This window comes from Psammomys obesus, unplaced genomic scaffold (assembly GCF_907164565.1).
Source record: "Psammomys obesus unplaced genomic scaffold, mPsaObe1.curated_primary_1811, whole genome shotgun sequence".
NCBI lineage: Eukaryota > Metazoa > Chordata > Mammalia > Rodentia > Muridae > Psammomys > Psammomys obesus.
This window is the reverse complement of record NW_026591643.1, coordinates 3903978-3926581: the sequence shown is the minus strand read 5'-3', so window position 1 is coordinate 3926581 and position 22604 is coordinate 3903978. Positions and strand designations below refer to the sequence as shown.

General features: G+C 42.8%; 1 protein-coding gene across 3 annotated transcripts in view; it reads left to right on the top strand.

Moving 5' to 3' along the window:
- The window catches only part of Fkbp15 (FKBP prolyl isomerase family member 15), a 54563-nt gene that overhangs the window by 31316 nt on the left and 643 nt on the right, over positions 1–22604 (top strand). For 2 of the 3 annotated variants that reach the window (XM_055611704.1, XM_055611703.1), the window contains 13 exons: positions 3419–3533; positions 5394–5503; positions 6311–6418; positions 7197–7291; positions 8457–8559; positions 11067–11238; positions 12784–12920; positions 15225–15380; positions 16350–16502; positions 17389–17508; positions 18155–18262; positions 18534–19243; positions 20181–20277. In XM_055611704.1, coding sequence (XP_055467679.1) covers positions 3419–3533; positions 5394–5503; positions 6311–6418; positions 7197–7291; positions 8457–8559; positions 11067–11238; positions 12784–12920; positions 15225–15380; positions 16350–16502; positions 17389–17508; positions 18155–18262; positions 18534–19243; positions 20181–20277 — 2184 coding nt within the window. Of the gene's footprint in view, positions 1–3418; positions 3534–5393; positions 5504–6310; positions 6419–7196; positions 7292–8456; positions 8560–11066; positions 11239–12783; positions 12921–15224; positions 15381–16349; positions 16503–17388; positions 17509–18154; positions 18263–18533; positions 19244–20180; positions 22602–22604 lie in introns of those variants that run through there. The other variant, XM_055611702.1, reaches the window with a different exon arrangement.

Sequence of the window (22604 nt, the reverse complement as noted above, 5' to 3'; positions counted from 1 at the left end):
TGCCTTTGCCTCCTAATTGCTGGGATTAAAGGCGTGCATCGCTACCACTGCTGCCACTACCAACCTGTTCTAATTTTTTTGTTATTTTGAGAGGGGGGTCTTAGTCTTGGCTGATCTGGTTCTCTCTCTCTCTTTTTATGTGTATGTATATATGTGTGTGTGTATGTATTACACATACATACATACATATATACATATATACAAACACACACACACGAATTTTTGTTTTTGCCTCAGCACCTGTTTTTTCTTCTGTGGCTGGCTGGCGAATCTTCCTGCCTCAGATTTCTTTCCAGAGTTTCTATCTTTGTCGGAAGTCCTGCCATCTTCTCTTGCCTCAACTATTCAACTCTTTATTAAGCCAATCAGAAGGTATTGGAGGGAGTGTTTACAAAATATGATGCATGTCTGAGGAATTAGAATGACAAAACCTTTGGAGAAATGGATCAGCAGTTAAGAGCACTGGCTGTTCTTGCAGAGGTTCCAAGTTCAATTCCCAGCACCCACAGCTCACAATTGTCTATAGCTGTAGTCCCATGGTATCTGCTGCCCTCTTCTAGTGTACAGATGAAACATCCATAATAAATAGACAAATAAATCTTAAAATAAAAAGACACAGAGCGCTCCCTGTGGTCTACAATTACAAAGCCAAAGTCCGACCTGTAACCATGTAACCAGATCTCTGCCAGTACAGAAATCAGCATTTGAATATATATTTAATTGAATACACACACACACACACGCACACACACACACACACATCTCACCAGGTGGGCCTCAAACTCTCAGTGATCTGGTAGTTTCTTGCCTCCTGAGAGCTAGGATTAAAGGTGTGCACCACTACATCCAGCCCGCAGGTGACAAGGTTATTTTAAAAACCTCCTAGGCATGAGATATAATTTATGTTCTTCTTGTATGAACATAGAAGATCCCTTCTCTCTATTTTACATAGCAGCAGTTCCCTATAATGGGGCTTTCTTTGGACCACCAGCTCCCAAATAATGACACAGAGAGACTTATTGTATTTATTATTAGCTTTGGGGCACTATAGTTGGTCAGATTCTGAGCTGTTCTAACCCAGCAAATACTGGTCTGGCATGTTCTGCCACAGTCTTTTAGTCCTTGCTTCTTTCTGTCTGTTTGGCTGGGAACTTCTGCATCTCCAGTTCCCACCTGCGAACCCCTCTCTCTCTGCCTCATAATCCCGCCTCAGCTATAGGCCATTCAGCTCTTTATATGACCAATTATAATAACTGCTGAGACAGGAGATGCTTCATAATAATGACAATAGTAGGGTTTGACTTGTAGTCCGATCTCTGTCAGCACAGAGCTCAGCATTTGAGTAACACAAGGATAACCTTTACATAGTGCACAAAGTGTCACTCCTACAGCTGGCTGCCTGGACAGTCACCCAAGATTTCTCTGCAACGTAGGAGCGTCCATGTCTTCAGTCAACCAGCCCAGAGTATCTGACAGACTTATTTGTGAAGCAGGAATGTTGAAGGACTGGCCTACCTTGTCTTGGCAAAATTTGAGAGTCAGTTTTCTCTGTGTCTTGCTTGTCCACAGTTTGAACGGCATGCTATCAGCAGTTAAGGCAAGGGCATTTTTCCCCCTGATGGTTAGCTTTGGCACATTTGAAGCAAACTCCATGTGGAAGTTCTTCAATGCCCATCATCTTCTTTGAAGTGGTTTGGGGGTGCTGCCAGGAGCAGGGCGTGTCTCACTGTCAAAAAGCCTTTTATTATTAAAACATATTTAAATGCTATATTCTGTAGGTCTCTGAAGTGTTTGAAGACCATCTCTCTATCTATAGTGTATCTGAATAGGCAAACATTGCTTGTTTCTAGGTATTTACTGTCTGTTTAACTTTGAAAACATTAACAGGAGGCTAAATAAAGCGTATTTCTGTAATTAACTAAACTAGCACCTAACAAGACTTCAGGCTTGTTTGACTGACTACACAGTTTGCAATAGTAGCTTTCAAAAGGAATAGAACTTCACATTGCATTTTTGAATGAGTTGTATAGGTACAGTACCCTAAACAAGAGTTGAAATATATAAACAGTATGTTGTAGTAAGAATAACCTTAAATTTTTATCAACATACAAAAATCTATACCAATGTAAAACATTTGGCTTGTTGATGCTCTTTAGTTTGAAAGTAGATTCAATAATCTACCCTTTTATCCTATTATTTCTATATTCTTCCCTTTTCTTTATTTAACACCCCCCTTCCCCCTAGCAATTGATAGGGAAGAAAGAATAGACGAAAGTATAAGAAAGAGAAAGAAATCCCTGAGTCTAACCTCCTTTACTTGACTCCTCCATTAACAACTTGTAACCAACCCCCTTAAACGACGACAAAGATCCATTACCCATCAAACGACCAAAAACCACCTACCCTACCTCTTGGGAATGGGACATAATTATCTTAAGATTGCTTCTTGATGTCTGGGGGTGGGAGGAAGGAATCTTTTGGGGGCCCTAAGAAAATTGGGATATTGGCCAACTCTGGGAAATAATCTGGTGTTCCTATGGGGAAGAATGACTCTCCTTTAAACGACAGCTGATCTGCCAGGCACTTAATTTGCCTGTATCCCTTCATTTAGTGCACATAGCAAATCCCATAAAGCAATACATCTTCTTTTCACAGTTGATACTCCAGTTCAGAAAAATGAGATCTGCTGGTCACTCAGATAAGCCTCAGGATCTCACAAGGGTACTGGACATGGTGGCATAAACCTGTAATCCCAGCATGAGGTTGCTGGTAGCTGGAAGATCAAGAATGCAAGAGTATCCTTAGCTTTATAGTGATTTTGAGGCCAGCCTGAACTACATGAAACCATGTTTGAAAACACAAACAAAACAGTCTAGGGGGTGAGCAATGGATGGCTCAGCTGTTAGGAACCCACCATATTTGGTTGCTTAGAAACCCTCACATACTTGTACATACCCACACATAGACACACATGCATACATATTTAAACAAACAAACAAACAAACAAACAAACAAACAAAATCCTTTTAAATGAAAAAAGACCCTAGCAGTGGAGAAACATCCTCAGAAATTCAGGAAGCTGGCTAGTTTAGTTTAGAATTTTAAGAAATATTTTTTTTTTTCTTCAAAAAAACTAAACAAGATTTGCTTAGTTTTAAATTTTCCTTAAAAATACACCTGGTAGTAGAAAGTAAATTCCCACTTCATTAAATCATATTACCAGAGGACTAGGTAGTGATCCAGGATTCCTGTTCCTCAGGTTTTGGGTAGGACTGGAATGACCAGGTACCGTCAAGTTCCATAGACGACTGCCTCACTCTTACTTCGTCGTTTCCAGCCTTAGTAACCAAGCCTCCTCCCTGTTTATCTGCTTTGTTCTATCATAGGAAACTAAGCAAGTAACTTGTCACTTTCTCAGCCCTATGCAGGTATGCAAGCTTACACATATCCCCAGGCAACCTCGGTTGCCTCCCAGCTGCAGCCTGTTCAGCCCTTGTACCCGACACCACTGTCTCAGGCTCCCCACTTCCAAGGTAGGGAATAACTTCCTTCTTCCAGTTTTTCATCTTCTGCCCTTGCTGGGCTCTCCTCCTTCTTGTTCTGTTTTCATTTTTCCTCTAGCAGCTCTATACCCTTTCTTTCTTTCCATTGTTTGTTTTAGCAGCTTGAGATGTAATTTATATACCATATAATTTAAACATATCATTCAAAGACAGCATAGATATATATACATACAGTACGTGTTCTGTATGTGTATATGTGTGCATATATATGAATGCACAGCTATGCACATCTGTGGACATGTATGTGGAGGCCAAAACAGAGCATTGGATGTCTTTTCTTTTGTTCTGCAGCTTATTGTTTTGCGATGAGGTCTCTCACTGAACTGGAACCCTGCCATTTTGGGTAGACCAGCTAGCCAAGGAAATTTCAGGATCCATCTGTGTCCACCCTACAGTGCTGGCATTACTGGTGTACACAACCATGCTCAGCTCTTTTTAGTTAATCTAGATAGGTGCTGGGGATTCACACTCAGGTCCTTGATCTGTGGAGCAAACATTTTACTGGCTGAGCATTTCCAGACCCCAGGAATTTTTTTTAAGGAAATGTTCAGAATTGTGCATCTATCACAACAGTCTGTTTTTAGAACATTTGCATCTTCCCCAAAGGCCCTTTGTGCCCATGGGATGGGTCTTTCTCCTGCCATGCTCCCCTACCAGCTTTTTAAATTCTTCTGTCAGAGTGACAGCTTAAAGCAGATAGTGAAAGAGCAAACAGTAGAGGGACTGGGAGGAAAGAGGCAGACTGCTATGGGCATTTAGTTACTCAGATGAAAACTATTTTGTTAAACATTATGAATTAGGAAAGTAATTCACTTTAGTAAAAATGTCAAGCAATACAAAATGGGATAAAGTGTTCTCTTTGTCATTAACCTTCTGCCCTCTCTTACAGTTGCTTGGGTAACTTTGTATGTCTTTTATGCACTTGAGCAAATGTAGACATCTTCTGTAAACAAAGCAAGTGAAATGTCGTCGCATGTGTTGCTTTCCTGCCGTCATGTGCACCCTGTCTTTTGCTTGGTAATCACTTTGGCATCAGGATAGTGGCAAGAGGAAACAAGTACATCCAACAGCTCAGCTGCAGTTCTGCAGTGGGAAGGGCTTCCTAAATGTACCCTTTGCCTGGAGCCCTGTCACTTCTCCATCTTTGAAACACTTCTGCATCCCTGCAGCCTGACATTTCCTCTGGCTCACCCACCTCTCCATCACTATTCCTGGAGACACAACTGCATATTTTCATCACAATAAAGCTTAATACTATTTTTAAGATGCTACTTTTGTACTTTGTACATGGTCTTTTTTTCTACACTTGAAATCACCCCCTTTAAAAAAATATTTTTGAGACAGCATCTCCTGTAGCCTAGGCTGAGCTGAACCCTGAATCCCCTGTGTGCCTAGTGAGTTACAGTCATGTACCACCATGCCCATCTTGCATTTAAAACACTTGTAATGATTTGTTTATATGTCAGTTTTCCAGCTGTAGCCCGCTAAGATCTGGAATCATATTTTATTTATGACTGTATTCCTAGTGTCTGTGCAATACCTGGCATGCAGTTGGTGAATGGGAAAACAACGTTGGGATTATAGTAGTCCAAAGTGGAAATACTTGGACCAGTGTGCATTTGGACCGTATCTTAGCTCTTGAAGTATTTTGCAGAAATATAACTCAGTTATTAATAGCTTGGGAGCCCCTTTGTCTTTATCCTCTCTTCAATGTCTTCTCCTGACAATGTGAAATCACCTATCATAGTTCCTCATACATGATCCTTTCTTTCCTCTGCTAAAACTGCCCTTGGTTTTTTCACACATGGTTTCCTTTTCATGTCTGTTTAGGATCAGGTGACATGATGTCCTTTCTCATGACTGAAGCGAGGCAACACAACACTGAAATTCGAATGGCAGTCAGCAAAGTGGCTGATAAAATGGATCATCTCATGACTAAGGTGATTGAGTCAGAGCTGAGGCTCTATTGAAAATGGTGCAGTTGGGCCAAAGGATGGCTTAGCAGGTAAAAGTACTTGCTGAGTAAGCCCACCAATTAGAATTTGATCCCTGAAATTCATCATGGAAAGAGAGAACTGACTCCTGGTAATTATACTCTGACTTCTGTACATACACAGGTGTACATGTCTGTATCCATGCATCCTATATGTAAACATGATAATAGACTGTTTTAAATAAGTAGCTGTGGGTATAATAAGGACACATTGTCTATGTGTATGGAGTTTAATAACGAGATAATAAATAAAGGCAGGGTGGCGGTTCAGAGGGTCCGGCTGTTCCCAGTGGCCACATGGCGGCTCGCAGTCGTTCAGAGCTCTAGCTCCATCCAGGAGGCCTGACGGCCTCTTCTCATCTCTGGTGCCCCAGGCACACACGTGGTGCACACACATCCTCGCAGGCAAAGCACTCAAGACAGAAGATAAATCTAAAGACTTTTTTTAATTTTAAAAAGAGATCATAAAATATTAAAAGGGGGGGTAGGAAGTGGGCAATAGTAAGATGTAAATAGGAGCACCCGCAACTGTAAGAAAACTCTTCCTTGGTTTCCCGTATTCATAGTTCTTAGCCATTTCCCTAGAAAAGGGGTTATCTCTATTTTGGGATCAAGTTAGCAGGAGAAAGCAAGTGTGCATTTAGATACTGTCTCAGAAATTTTTTAGCTCTCTCAAGAAAGTGATTAGTCCTGGGTGAATTGTATTTCCTCACTTATACTTGTTCACAGGGTCTTTCTGGCTTTGCTTTTGCAGGTCGAAGAGTTACAGAAGCATAGCTCAGGCAATTCCATGCTTCTTCCTAGCATGTCAGTCACAATGGAAACAAGCATGATTATGAGCAACATCCAGCGAATCATTCAGGTGAGGACGACTGGGAATACAGCACAACCTGGAGGGCTTGTCCACACTCCCTCCTCAGGTGTGCTACCCTTTAAGGTCTGTCCCTCACCCGTAGAAATAGCATGTGTTGACTACTACAGTTGGAAAAACTATTGTGGCTTAATTTGGTTCCGTGAGTTAGACTTTTATTTTAGTAATTTTCCTTACTGCTGTGACCAATTACCTGACAAGAAACAACTCTAGGAAGCAAGGTTCATTTTGCATCCTAGTTTGAGAGCATACAGCCAGCCCATTGTAGTAGGTAGGAGTGGTAGCAGAAGTTGAGGCAACTGGTCTTATTGAGCAAAAGGAGGTGGGACCTAGCTAGGAACTATATTCTACAAATCAAAATGACTTATGCTGTATGTAGTAAAAAAGAAACATTGCTTTTTAGCCCTATTTTAAACTCTTGTTTCATTTTATGACCATCTCAATCTTCAGCCTATCTAGCCTAGTGATTAAAATCCATTAGGTATAATTCAATTTGTTACTTTAATAGTTATGTCTGTGGGGGAAGTAAGTCTTAGTGTTTGTTTCAAAATGTGTTCAGAAGGCCACTCATGGGTTCATGTTATTTAGCCGCACGTCTTGGGGATACAGCCTTTCATGGCAGGGAAGGCATGGTAGCAGGCCATGAGATGGCTGCTTATGTTGCAGCTGCAGCCCAGGAGGCAGGGAGTGGATAGGAAGTGGGACCTTCCAGATACTTACTGGGTACTTTTAAGACACTTAACCATGAGAGTTGTATATTTGGATTTAGGAAAATGAGAGACTGAAACAGGAGCTCCTTGAGAAAAGCAGTCGCATAGAAGAGCAGAATGACAAGATCAGTGAACTCATTGAACGAAATCAGAGGTAATGGCGGGGACAAGGCTGGGGAGGGTAGACAAAGGGTGTAGTGTGCATTTGTCCACTGTAATACACATTTGTTGAGGGCAGTATATTAAGCACAGCTCTCTTCTCTACATTTTTGTTTTGTTTTGTTTTTTGAACCTGAGGCCCTTGCACATACTAAGTACAGAATACCTCTGAGCTGCAACCTATTCCTCCGCATGTATTTCAACTATTTCTCTTTCTGCTCCTGTGTCAATTACTTGTTCTGTCTTCAGCAGTAAAAGCTGAGGTGGCTGTGGATGGTATGAGACTTAACTGTGTTTGACTTTCAGCTCTGCTCTTCACTTATTGGGTGGCTTTGGGTATTTTGTTTGTGTCTGCGGGCCTAGCTTCCTCATCTCTGAAAATGGTGTTGTATAGAAAATTATCCACTCTTTTCTGCGTGGGCTATTTTATCAATCAGAGCTCAACCAGAGCCTCACTGATTTCATAAAGCACAATCATTTCATACTTTTGGGCTTTGTGGGAGGTAGAAAGGTAAACAGAAATAGTCTCAAATCAGTATTTTATTTGAAAAAGGTTTTTTTTTTTTTTCCCATATTTCTCTTGTCCATGTTTTTGTCTCTCACAGGATAGGATTGGAAGAGTGGCTTCTTCTCTTCTTTTCCCCTAACAGTCTTTCTAGCTCCTTTTTCTTTTCTCCCATTAACATGCACCCCTTGCTGTCTCCCTTCATTATGCAGAGTGAGTCATCTGTGGCCCAGACTGCCACCTCCTTAGTCACTACAGGTAGCAGGGTTAATTTCTGCAGGTCTCAGGAAAGCTACATTCTTCAGGTTGCTTGATTTTTTTTTTTTTAAAGATTTTAAAAAATATACATTTGGATGTTTGGCTTACATATCTGTGCATCATGTATGTGCAGTGCCCTGGGAGAGAAGAGATAGCTGGATCCCTTGGAACTGGAGTTACGGATGGTAACGGACCACCATGTCGGTTCTGGGAACTCAGTCTGGGTCCTCTACAAAATCATCAAAGGCTCTTAACTTAGGAGCCACCTCTCCAGCTCCCTTCAGATTGTGTCTGAGGATGGTGCGGAGCAATGTTAGGAGAACTGAGTAGGTTGCCTTGTGCCTGTCAAACATTCAATGCTTGATAAATGTTTTCTTTGCCTTTATTTCTGTCTCAGGTATGTTGAGCAGAGTAACTTGATGATGGAGAAGAGGAACAACTCACTTCAAACAGCCACAGAAAACACACAGGCAAGAGTATTGCATGCCGAACAGGAGAAGGTAAAAGAACAGGACAGAGGAAGGCCCGGGTTGGGAAGTGTTGAGCTGAGGTATAGTCTACACGCGAACTTCGTAGTCTCTATGCAGCGGTCTGTTTGGGAAGAGACTTAGACCCTCCAACAGATTTTCATGTACTCATCACCTCTAGATGTGTTTACTAAATATTTTGCAATAAGTTGACTCAAAAACAATGACTGAACTAGGGGTGATGTTTCATGTCTATAATCTCAGCTTCTGCCAGGCAGAGGCAGGAGAATCTGTAGTTCAAGGGTAGTCTGAGCTACATAATGAGATCCTCTTGGGGAAAAAAAAGGAAACAAAAAGAAGAAAAATCCAATTACCTGTCTTCATAATTTGACAGTTGTGAGATTATTATACTTTATAAGAAGCTAAATTTATTCTTTTGATAGAATCAACAGAAAATTTCTGTTATTCCATGTAACAAATGAATATGTTCTTAGTGGAATTTAAGACTGTCTAATTTGCTCCTTTGGCTGTGTTTAGTTTGTTATTCATTTGGGATAGTTTTCAGTCATTTCACCTTCATCGGAAGTTCCCTGAGAATATTTAGTCTCTTTAAAGTTGGTACTTGTCTAGCATAGAAATGTTAGAAAGTGGCACAAATGCCATTTCTCACCAGCTTGATTGAAATTTTGGCAGTGGATGATGAAACATTTAGAATAGCTGACAGAGGAGAACTAGTGATATACAAAATTGTACATGGATTTGCTTTGATCTAGAAGTTCTGCATCTGGGACTATTCTAAAGGGCTCTTGACTACAAAGGGGATCATTGTATAAAATGGATCCAAGATGCTCATTGGTGTAATGAAAAGGACTAGAAACACTCCACATGTGCTGCCGTACAGATTAAACTGTCTTACATCCACACAGTAGAATATGATACAGATTTGAAAAAAAAAGGAAGAAGACTCATATGTACTATTGAATATATAGCTTATCTGCTGTTTTATCTGGAATATGTGAAGACTCAGTATGTATATAATAATCACTTTATATAAATATGAAGTTGAATACATATGTCTTTTGCTACATTTTTATTTATTTTGTGTTGTGTGGGGGGGTATGTGTGTATGTGTATATGCGTTTGCTACAGGGCACATGTGGAGGTCAACTTTCCAGTATCAGTTTTCTCTTCCTACCATGTGAGTCCTGAAAATCAAACTCGGGTTGCCTATCTTGGCAACAGGCATCTTTACCTCTTGGATAATCTTGCAAGCTCCTGAAAAAACATTTCTGTGTGGTTATCAATATGAGGCAAGGCAGAACTGGATAGAGTGGAGGATGCTCACTATTTACTTTTTAAATACTTTAAAAAATTTTTGAGCAACAGACCATTATTTTTTTTAATTCTTTATTAATTACATTTTACTCACTTTGTACCCCCCCCCCCCCGGTTCCCTCCCTTCTCCCGTCCCAATCCCTCCCTTCCTCTACCCTCTGCATGCTTGCCCCTCCCCAAGTCTACTGATAGGGGAGGTCTTCTTTTCCTTCCTTCTGATCCTAGTCAATTAGGTCTCATCAGGAGTGGCTGCCTTGTCTTTTTCTGTGGCCTGGTAATGCTGCTTCCCCCTCAGGGGGGGATAATTAAAGAGCAGGCCAATCAGTTCATGTCAGAGACAGTCCCTGTTCCTATTACAGTGGAACCCACTTGGATACTGACCTGCCATGGGCTACATCTGTGCAGGGGTCTTAGGTTATCTCCATGCATAGTCCTTGGTTAGAGTATCAGTCTCAGGAAAGACCCCTGTGCTCAGATTTTTTGGTTCGCAACAGACCATTATTAAAGATTAATTTATGAACCATCATTTTGAAAGACTTACATAAAATATAATCCAATCAACAAGAAGAGAGTAGAAAGCACCCAAGTTCTCTCTAGAACTATTGACTATTGATGAAAAATGCCTGCAAGCTCTTTCCTTCACATATGGATCATTTTATAAAAACAGAATAATATTTAAAATACTATTTGATAATCTACTTGTATTCTTCATTTAGCAGTAGGTTCCTGCTGTATTCCATGCTGTTGAATATTCTTTTCAAATGCAATTTTGATAGCACACAGGATGAGTGTTTTATATTTTCCTTGCTTAGTCTCTTCAGTGTTTTGTGTTAGTTTTGCATTCTGTTACAACTTAATGCTGCATTGAACAGCCTTGTAACAAACTTTTTGTCATCACAGATAGTCCTTGTTTCTTTGTGTGCTTTTGAAATAGCTCTGTTACATAACAAAGGCTTGTCTGGAACTCCTTATGCTCCTGCCTCAGCCTCCCAAGTACTGGATTTTAGCTATGTGCCACATCTGGCTGTGTAGTATTTCCTAAGAACAGATTTCTGCAACAGAATTCACTCTGAACCCTGGTATGTTTTCAAGTATCCTTTTCTCCCTTCCTGTTTACCAGTTCCATTAGCTTAGAGTCACTGGAGGTTGAATCAGTACTTGGTATGCCTATGTCTAAAGTGATGTCACCCTTTGTCACTGTTCAGGCCAAGGTGACAGAAGAGTTAGCAGCAGCCACTGCACAGGTCTCTCAACTGCAGCTGAAAATGACGGCTCACCAGAAAAGGGAGACAGAGCTGCAGGTGCAGCTGACAGAAAGCCTGAAAGAGACAGATCTTCTCAGGGGCCAGGTCACCAGACTCCAGGCTGACCTCTCAGGTAAGTTCTCAGAGGAGAATGCCAGCAAGACTGCCATTTAAATTTAAGGCATTAAATGGCTTCCTTCCTGTCAGTTCCTTTGTCATGATGTTCATGTCACTCATGAAGGACTGAGCATTAAGGGGGACTGGTAGAAAAACTACACGATTGTTTTACAGGAAGACACCCTCTCCCTCAGCTCAGTTTTAAGTAATGAGTCGAACTGTTTCTCTGCGTGAGGAAATACTGACTCATAACTCATGGATTTTGAAGAAGCACTTCCTGTTGTGGTTTGAAACTCGTTCCTGGAGAGTGGATTGCTGTGTGCCAGCTTGGACTCAAGGCCCAGAGCTCTACCATAAAACAGTCCTGCTGGCTACTCTTCTGCTCATTTTGTTTTGCTTTTCATCATGATCTTCTCTTAGAATAATTGTGTTTAGGGTGGTGTAACCATCATTTGGTGTGCTCGCCATCAGTAGTATCTCCAATCCTTTCCAAAATCTGCCTCTTTTACAAGTTTCCCCAGGTTTTTCTAAACTATTTGATCTTCCTTTAAAATCTTTTATCTCTTAGTGCATTATTCTGGTCATTGAAATAGCCTTTGATAAGCATCATTTATAAGTCTATTCTTCTCTCTGGAATATAAGTCCCTGGAGGGCAAGGGCAGTGACTTATTCTTTGTAAAATCCCTTCTTCCATATGAGGGTGTTCAATGCTTGGCACAAGGGAGTGATGAAGACATACTGATTAGCTAAAAGTTTGTGAGTGCCGGCTTGTTGACTCATATCCTGGTGTAGAGAAGCCTGTGTGGAAGGCATCTGGGACCAGTGGGCAGGGACAGAGACAGCATCAGCGTGTTGGAGGCACACTTCCCTGTCCAAGAGAAAGCTCAGAATTACTGGCAGCATTGGGAAGGTGATTTCTTGAGGATGCATCCCTTCTCTTACAGAGCACTACTTGACCACCTCAAGCAAACATACTGGACAATTTTAGATTTGAATGTCATGTAGATCTCTCACTTCTGCTCTTGTAGTTCCCCTGACTGTTCCCTGTGACAGTTACTTCAAGAACTAGCTTTCAGACAAGTTTTAGTATACTAAATTAAAAGATAACCTCCACCCCCAACCTTATTTGAGAAGGGATATTTGGAAAGCAAATTCTTGATCAAATGTCCTAGCTACCAAGAAAGCTGAGAGTGTTATCCAGGCAGTGAGAAGGCACCTGAGCTTTACTCAACAAAGACACCCCATGTGGTTGTATAGCAATGGAAGTGGAATTATAAGAGTGACCAGTGTTAAAGGTGTTCTCTGACTATCCAGAGAACATTCTCTCCTACTTTGCATGTGTGGAAGGAGGTGTATACATATAGAAGTTACCTTTTCCGGGTTGCTATGGGTTGACTGCAGAGTCAGTGTAGAGCTTGCTGATTCTTATTGCAGGTCAGGGAGGATCGTTCATGTGGTAGTATTGGGAGATTAAAGCATGCAGCTTTGAACGAGCTTCTGGGATGCCACACTCCATTGTAGAACTCTGGATCTACACTCAAGTCTCCCTTCTCTGTCCTAGAGCTCCAAGAAGCCTCTGAGCAAACACAGTCCAAATTTAAAAGTGAAAAGCAGAGCCGCAGACAGCTGGAGCTCAAGGTGAAGTCCCTGGAGGAAGAATTGACTGACCTCAGAGATGAGAAGGAGTCCCTGGAAAAGGTAAGTTCCAAGGCCAAAGTTCCTATTGGACCCAAGTGGCCAGGCATAGATGATTAATAAACAATTTTGTTTGACATTAAAAAGTTTTAATAGTATGAATGTATTAAGAAGGTGCAAGCAATACAGAAAAGTATAAAGTTAAAAATTGTCTTTAGTTGCTTCTTTAATTGTATGGGTTATAAATATCAGCTACAAACAACACATGAATCTTCCAGGTTGCTCTCTGTATGCGTAAAATATTACATATCCCTGTACACAAACATGTGCTGATAACATTTCTAAACAGTGTTGGGCTTGTATGTAGTACTTTTCAAAGTGTTGACAAGACAATACTCACTACTTCTTAGCTGTAGCTGAGTGTTAGCCTACTGTGCAGCTGTCCTGTGCTGAAGCAGTGGATATTTAGGTTTTAAGTTTCCATTTCAAACTGCTGTGGATCTCCTCAGACTGAACAGCTGTTTGTTTGTTTGGTTGGTTGGTTGATTTGCTTTTTTTAGACAGGGTCTTTCTATGTGGTCCTAGCTATCCTGGAGCTGTGTAGACCAAGTTAGCCTCCGCCTGCTGCCTCTGCCTCCTGAGTGCTTGGATTAAAGGTCTGTGCCACCATGCCCAACAGCTAAGTATTTTTATTAGTAATAAAAGTTTTCATACATTTCATACCTATTTCTGTTTCTCCTGTGAATTCTCTTTTGGAGTCCTTTATCCTCTTTCCTACAGAAATATTAAGAGTGTTAATCCCTTTTCAGCCATAAACATTGCTAATATTTTTCCATCTTTTAAAAAGTTATTTCTCAAAAAAAAAATTATTCTCATTTTTTAAGACTTACTGTGATGACATGCCATTAATCCCAGGACTCTGGAGGCAGGAAGAGGCAGGTGGATCTCTGTGAGTCTGAGGCCAGCTTGGTCTTACATAATGAATTTTAGGCCAGCATAATGAGACCTGTCTCAGCAAACAGACAGACAGGCTCTGTGTGATGGTGCACACCTTTAATCCCAGCCCTCAGGAGGCAGAGACAGGTGACTGCGTGAATTTAAGGCCAGCCTCCTCTACATAATGAGCTCTAGGTCAGCCAAAGGTGCTTAGTTAACAACAAACAAAACCCCCTCATTTTTCATTATTTTGTGTGTGGGTGTGTGTATGTGTGGGTGCTCCAAGAAATCGAAAGAGGGTGTCAGATACCTTGGAGCTGGTGTTAAAAGTGGTTGTAAGCCACCCAACATGGGTGCTAGAACCCCAAATCTGGTCCTCTGAAAGAACAGCAGGCTCTCTTAACTGCTGAGCTGTCTCTTTAGCTCACTTCCCCTAGCCTGCTATTTCTGAGTCAGACATTATTTAAATTTTTTATATCAGGGTAATCACCCCATTGAACAAAGCAGGAACGTTGCTATCTTTTTCTTTGTTCTCGAACAGTTTAATATGAAAAGAACAAACTGTTACTGAGGTTTCAGTAAGCCTCTATCAAAGTTATTCTTGCCTTTTCAGGAGGCAATCTTGATCTGTGTTTATGGTTTCTTCTATGATTTTATCTCTTAAAGTGTGTGTGCCCGCACATGTGCTTGTGCCTGTTAAAGTAGGGAGAGATCATGAGAACAAAAGCATGCGTACATGTGAAAGTCAGAGGATAACCTTATGTGTCAGTCCTTGCCTTCCGGCTTGCTTGAGTCGCTGACTTGTTCCCTTGCTGACCAATGTCCCCTCTTGCCATAGTAGTGCTGAGACCAAGTCTCCTTTTTATGGGTTTTGAAGGTCTGAACTCAGGTCCTTATTATTTGTGTGGCAAGTGATTTACCAATTGAGCCATCTTCCCAGTTCCTCTTTTATTTTTTTTTTCCTTGTACTTTTAAAAGCAATTCCGGATTTGGTGCCATTTTCAGTTTTTCCCTATTTCAGACACTGTCATAGTAACTATCCTTACATATTTCACATTATGACTTATGATAAATTACAATTTATAAAATTTCTGGATGTATGCATTTTAAAAAGCATTTCATAGGATTACCATCCAGAGACTGTGTTCATTTATTTTCTCGTAGCCAGCCAGGTGTGAATGTACACCCATCTGTACGTCTCGTACCACACTAACATGATGCTGTCCGCGGCTCTTAAGAGCATGGCAGTTAATCTGTCGTCCACTCTTTTCCCTGTCAGAGTTGATCTCAGTGGCAGGGATGCAGGAAATAAAGGTGTGTGTATGGGGGGGGGGGGGTTAAAAAGGAATCCTAGAACTGATCCCCTGACGTCATTACCGCTGCCGTCTACACTGTGGAGCTAGTACTGAGGGTGGCTCTCTTGTTCCCAAGAACCTCTCAGAAAGGAAAAAGAAATCAGCTCAGGAGCGCTGTCAGGCTGAGGAAGAGATGGATGAGATTCGCAGGTCACACCAGGAGGAACTGGACAGACTTCGGCAGCTCTTGAAAAAGGCTCGAGTATCCACAGACCAAGCAGCTGCAGAGCAGGTAATGGGCACATGTCAATACAAGGAAGCTATGAAGGACACAGAGAGAAAACATAGCTCCCACTTACCAGAGAAAGATGTTTCTTATGGCTTATACACACCTGGGAGAATAATGGAAATCCTAACAACCAGCAACATCCCTCTCTCAATGTTTAAGTTATGCTTACTTTGGGACTAGGGGTATGACTGAGTAGGTGAGAGTACTTGCTGTGTGTAAGTGAGCATACAGTGAAAACACCAAACTGGACTACTCCATAGGTAGAAAGAAATGTTTATTGGGATGCAAACTACCATGCCTATCTCCCGGGCAGAGATGCAGTGGAGAGGGGAGAAGCAAAATGGTGGGGAAAAAAGCAAATTTTATAGGAGAGTCAGCAGGGTGGAGGTCTTTGAGGTAATATAGGCCGTTTAGATGGATGGGGGACTAGATGGCCTTTGAGGTAGTTGACCTTTGGTGGTAGATTAAGGGAGGTTTCTGGTAAACAGAACCTAAAATGAAGGCCTAAAGGAAGGTTTCTGTTTACCTAGCCAGAGTCCTGTTTAGAACTTTCTCACCATTGCCATTGCACATTGCACTGCCATTGGGGGGGGGGGGGCACTTTGGACCTGTCACTGTGCAAGCACGAGGACCTGGGTTTGAATCTCCGGCACCCAAGTAAAATGTTGGGTCTGACTACATGTGCACAGGAGAGACAGGAGGATCCCTGAGGCTTGCTGGCTGCCAGCCAAGCTTCAGTGAGAGACCCTGTCTCAAGGAAGGGACACAGAGTGATAGACCCTGATGCCACACACATAGAGACCAAGAATAAATAAAAGAATACCTTTAAAGTAATTATGATAATTTCAACAGTTGTTTCTACCCAAATGGGCCAAGAGTCTTTAAATTCTATGGCAAATGGGCCTCCTTTATTGTAATGGGAATCCCATCCCCCAGCTCTCCATTACTCAAGGATATTGTTTATCTTGGCAGTTGTCTCTCGCACAGGCTGAGCTGCAGAGCCAGTGGGAAGCAAAGTGTGAGCATCTTTTGGCCTCTGCAAAGGATGAGCACCTGCAGCAGTACCAGGAGGTGTGCACACAGAGGGATGCCTACCAGGAGAAGCTGTCTCGCCTTCAGGATGAGGTGGTTCTTTCCCTGAGTCAGCTTATTAACTAACACCAGATCTCTAGGCTGTGGGGGGGGCTTGCCCAGCTTTTTGAGCCTAGGCTCAAAAGTATTAATAGATAGAAAACACAGCCAGGCTAGTATAACTTGCAGTCAGTTATCTTTCACATCCTTACTTAGGGGGACAGGTCAGGGACTGGAAAAAGACAAAACAACCCGTGTTCCAGGACTTGTTTCCTGCTATTTGAGCCTTCATTTACTGAGCATCACTGTGGTACCAGCCACTGTGCAGACAAAGAGCATGCAGAGGTCTTTGCCCTCAAGAATCACACAATCACAAAAGAGAAACGAGATAAGTGATTAGGTGCTCTGAGAGGAAGTACCTAAAGGAGCTGGGAAGGAGTCCCAAAGAAAGGACCTTTGCGCAGAGACAAGGGCAGGTTGCTGTGGTATAAGGTATATGGGTAGAGTGTTAGATATGGTGGGGTACATAGACATGGAAAAGAGAGCTAAGAGGTGACTTGGTGTGCTATGAAAGTTTCTTGTCTGAAGTGCAGTTCCTTGCATTGCCCACTTAGAAGCCTTTGACTTGGAGGGCTTAGAGGTGAATAGGTCGCTGAGTATTTGTCTGTATGTGACTACCGCTGTTCACGTCAGCTTCTTTTCATTACGTCTTCACCTCATTAGGGACATGTCAAGTATCCTTGAAGGGAGAATGAAGCGTGAGTTGACTATTGAGGAAGTAGAGTAACCTATACCAGCTGGTCTAGGGTGAGGACCAAGGCTAGGCCTAGCAGACCTAGGTGAAGTCAGGACTTATGCTCAGAATAGTTCTCTTGTGTCTCCTGACCATCACAGTCCTGCAGGTTTCCAATGCCACAACTCCAGTCTGTTCATTCTACAGTGTGTAACTCTTCAGGACCAGGTTGCAGCCTTAACTGCACAGAATGAGCACATCCAGCAACTGGAGAAGAATAAGTCCCAGGCACCTGCACTCAGAGCTGCCGCTGACCCCTCAGAGAAGGTGAGCTGGTAATTAAAGAAGCAACAAAACCTATCATATCAAGGCAATGAATGTGATTATCAAGTATTCAGAAAACATATGATCCATATGTGATGCTGACAGCATTTTTCCGGCTTTATTGATGCATCATTTGTCTGGCATAAAGGCTGACTCTTCAGAATTGACCACTCTGGTAGCAAGCATTTCTCTGAAGCTTTGATGGTATGGAAAGTACCCTAAGTTATAGAGAGGAGTTGGAGGATGGTGCCACACCCAGCACCAGCATCCAGCATCCACTAATCCCTGTGGTCAAGGCCACACAGCTTTCTGTGGTACTCATAGTTGGAGTTACTTAATATCAGTAAATGATCTTTGGGCAGTCATATACACTTAACCACCACTTGACAGGAAATTCTGCTAGTTAGCTTTTCTGTTGAACAGGTTTGTCATTTAAAACTCTTCTCTGATAAAAACAAAAAAAAACAAAAACAAAAACAAAAAAAAAACAAAAAAAACCCCTCTTCTCTGCATGATGGCAGTTCTCAGCCACTATACTCTTCAGCTATTCATGACCATCTACGTCCCTCTGTAGCATTCTAACTCTGTAATTTCAGTGTGCTGCTTAATGACTTGGTTTTGGTAGCATTCATTTTTGATTGTGGCACAGGTCAAGAAGATCATGAACCAGGTGTTCCAGTCACTGAGGGGAGAGTTTGAGCTGGAGGAATCTTATGACGGCAAGACCGTCCTGAGGACCATCATGCATACAATCAAGGTACAGCCAGAAAGCTGTCAGTTCATTCATTGGAATGGGCATTTAGTTCAATTACCTTCTAAGCACTCATACTTAAAAAGTTACTCAAGACCATTTATTAGTGATGGGGACCCCGGAAATGACATGTGCCTGGATGGATGTGGCCAGCCTCTTCCCGAAGCGAGGAGCACAGTCATTAGAATTAGGTGGCAGCTGTGCTTCTGAGGACAGAGGACCTATCAGTGCATCTGTTTTCCTTTCTGTGCTCATCTCTTCCTTGGCTTTTGAACAGATGGTGACCCTGCAGCTGTTGAACCAGCAGGAGGAAGAGCAGAGAGAGTGCAGCAGTGAGGAGGAGGAGAAGCCTTTGAGACCTTCCTTGGAGCAGCCAGGCCCTGCCACTCCTGGGCTGTCTCCAGCACCCTCAAGTGGGGAAATGCAGGAGGCCCCCAAGGTTCTGCCAGAACAGGTAGTAGGGGAGACTACCCCACTGCCTCCACAGGCTCTCCCCATGCCACAGAATGGTGTACAGACAAGGAAAGGGGAGCCCTCAGACACAGAGGTACCCTCAGAAATCAAAGACAGTTCTCTCCCTCCTCTGCCAGCTGACATCCCACCCCACAGAGTCCTCGGGCCCCCGACTTCAATCCCACCTACACCTCCAGGACCTGTAACTATGAACTCTGAGTGTGAGGAGACACTTGATGCTGGCCAGAGAACAGTGCAGCCCAACAACCTATTGGGAGAAGAACATGTCAGGGAAGTAGCCTCAGATGACACACTACAAGGAAGCTCCAGGAGATTGCCACTGACTCCAGACCCTGCAAAGGGGGAGACATCAGCCTTAGACCCTGAAAGCCAAGGAGAACTTCAGCCTCCTGAGCTCAAAGAAGTTGAGAGTGTCAGTAGTTCTGGTCCCCGTGAGACACTGTTAGACACAGAGCTTGCTTCTGTGGCTGCAGGAGCATCCCTTGGACACACCCAGGACTCCCAGCACTGCAGGTATGTGTCTGCGCAGGTACAAGATGGCTGTCTGTGAAAGTGGTCTGCATTCTCAAGTTGACATGAATGTTGTACTCATTCATTTTCTCATCAATAGCTCTACACACAGGGCTCTGTGGCAGGCTTCATGGTGGTGTGGTGGGCAAAGCACATGAGGGTTATGAGTGTGAGGAGCTTACAGTCTACTGGGGAAGACTAACATGCTAATGTATTATAACAGGGTTAAGTGCTAACAAAGAAACTGCTAGTGTTGAGAATAAGGAGGGAGAATTTTGTTAAAACGGGTGATTAGGGAATTCATCTGAAAAGGCAGCATTTAAACTGTAATCCAAGGAGTACTACGGCTCATCCAGACTGACAACAGGGAGAGAGTGCAGAGAGAGGAGCACACACAAAGGTGCTCTGGTGGGGTGGACACATCATAAGGAACTAAAAGGAGCTAGTAGGGGACAAGTGGGGTAAAGCTGAAGTTGGAAAATAAAGAAGGGGCCAAAACCTGTAATACTTTATGTCACTGTTAGAGCTTGAATTTTGTGCAAATAAAATAGAAGCAAGGAAGAGCTAAGCGAAGAGTAATGAGTCTTGATTTGTTAGCTTTAGGAATCGTGCTGACTGTAGATTGTGGAGAAGCTGACACAGGGTATAGACTGGAGGGACTAACACAGTGTAGACCATGGAGGGGATGACATAGAGAGTAAACTGGAGGGAGTAATACAGGGTGTAGACTATGCAGGGGATAACTCAGTGTAGATTTAGAGGGTCTAATTCTGGGTAGGACTATGGAAGGCATTATATGGGGTGTGATCTATGCTGAGTGTAGAAAGAGATATTTTATTTGGGTGAATGGGTCTCACTTCAGGACCCATGACCCTCAAAATTCGTGGGCACTGTGCTTGGGCAGAAACAACAACATATGTGTGCCTTGATTCCCTTTCAGTCTGTCTGGGGATGAAGAGGACGAGCTGTTTAAAGGGGCAACTCTAAAAGTTCCGATGCCCAAAGCCCAGCCCGAGGAAGAGGATGAAGACGAGGTGGTAAGGAAATCTCAGGCTCTGCAGAGTCCTCACACCACCACCTGGGGGCTCTTCCCTGCAGGGCCAGAAAAGAGAAAAGGAGGCTGTTGGTGGCCTGCTTCCTGGACTCTGTGTACAGGACCCTGTGGGAGTAAACTTGGGGCCCAGAGTGGACAGCTCTGTAAGCAGAGAGCAGATGGCCAGCTGCCACTGTACTCTTAAAAGAGGACACCATAGCTTCGTCACCTGTGGAATCATTCCCATTTAGAGTGAGGGAAGGTGGGAAAGGTTCTGAAGATCAGCTTCTTGGGTCTCCTCATCCCTAGACAAAGAAAACAGGTCAGAAGGATCATTCATAGAAAGCTAATGGTAGATTAGGACTGAGCCCAAGCTCTTCTTGGAGCTGCTTGTTTCTAAGGACCTTTGCTCACCCAGCCCACTTCTAGTCTGCTGCTTGTTTTGTCATGTTAATACTCTGGGCAGCCCATGGGTCCAGTGTTGACAGTGTAGCTTCAAGTTGGGAACAGGAAAGTCAGGGACAACAAGGGAAGTTGCTGACAGAGACAGGATTGGAGCCCTGGCTTCTGCAGCTGAACTTGATCATTTGGGCTCTGTAATGGGAATTTCGCTGTCAGGAAATGAATGTAGAGGAGACAGAAGGGGACAGAACCATGAGGTTGATATGGGCAAAGCCTAGTGCCCTTTTATACCACTCATCTGGATTGAGTTTTGCTTTCTGCCAGAAGGCAGTGACATCTGGAACCTAGCTTAGGTGGACCTGAGCCTTTCTCTCTTGCCTGCCTACCTTCAGAGAAGCTATACCTATTCCTCCCACTGACTTGTCTGCTAAAGAATTGAGTTTGCATTTGAGAATACTAACTACAAATTCTGCACAAATACAAAAGAGAAAGGATGAGTATCCCAAATGATGAGCAATATGATGATGCTATTACTGTCAGTTTAATCAAGCTAATAATCTATTTCTTGGGTATTCAGGAAAATATTTCACATTCTCGTTTAACCTTCTACTGATATGTCCTATAGAACAGAGGAATACGGTTCAGAGAGATTAAATAATATAATTCAGGTTATATGATGTGTGAACTCCAAGCAGAGCCTTAGTCAGAACAAGACAGAAGCTGTGGTCCACATTTCAAAGTCCTGCCCAGGCAGCTTTTCAGAATTACTTAGTTGATGCCTAGAGAGAAATACAGGTCTGCTAATAGATGGGCTTTAGGTTGAACTCAGAGAACTCTGTACAGTACAGTCTTCCCTTGGGCTGAATCCCTGGTTAGCAGAAGCTCACAGAGTGGAAAATGTCCCAGAGACTAATACAGTGTTACATTTGTCTGTAGCATCAACCCCTGTTGTCACCCTAGCAAGCCAGAAGAGAAGCCAGAAGCTTATAAACATGAAAAGAGCAGGAAAATCTCCTCCATGGCTCTTTGTGTTAGTCAGCATCATCCCTGGCACAAATGCCTGATACAGGAAGCATTTAAAGAGAGAATGTGCATTTTTGGCTCACAGTTTCAGAGGTTTTTAGTCCAAGATGAGTTCATTCCATTGGTTTTAGGTCTGTGGTAAGATGTGTGTGGGAAAAACCAGTCTCTTAATGGTCAGGAAGTGAAAAGACCAAGAAAGGAGGGGCCAGAGCTTCTGTTCCTTTTATGGGCAACCTGCAATCTGAGACCTTTTACTGGGCCCCATCAAAAAAAGGTTTCCACCGCCTCCCAATGGTACCAAGCTAGGGACTTGAACCTTTCCATAGTAGCCTTTGGCTGGGACTCTTAGGGATCCTAGCATGCTTCAGCCCCTTTATTCCACTCCCCCATTAAAGAGAGCATGGGCCCTGCCTTTGTGGGCTTTCTTTACCTCTTAAGGTAATCCTTAAGACTTTGCCTCTATCTATATTCATATCATTCTGAATTTGTCTGGTCTCTTCAGGCTATAGCTGCCTTTCCCATGTGACTGTACTTTTTCAAACCTCTGTAGTTTTTCCTTATTCTCCCAGGCTGGCTTTGCTTCTGTTTCTTTCTCTTATCTGGTCTCTCCTCAGTGACCCTTCTTTTTTCACACAAAATGTGTAAGTTGGCATATTTGTCCAATCAATACATGTGTTTCACAAATAAACTACAAAATTAGCCAAGTAAAGTTGGTCTTTTGTCTCTGTTGAAAGATGGCTTCCCTCTGTGCCTGCTTGTCCCAGCATTATCTGAAATGCTTCAGTTCTCTAGCCACAAAGCCTGTCTTTCCAGTTCCTCTCCTTTCCAGCCAAAGGCAGGACAGACACTGGACCATACTTCCCCTTGTAGGCAGGAAGACACCTGGGCAGGGATAAGTGAGGACTG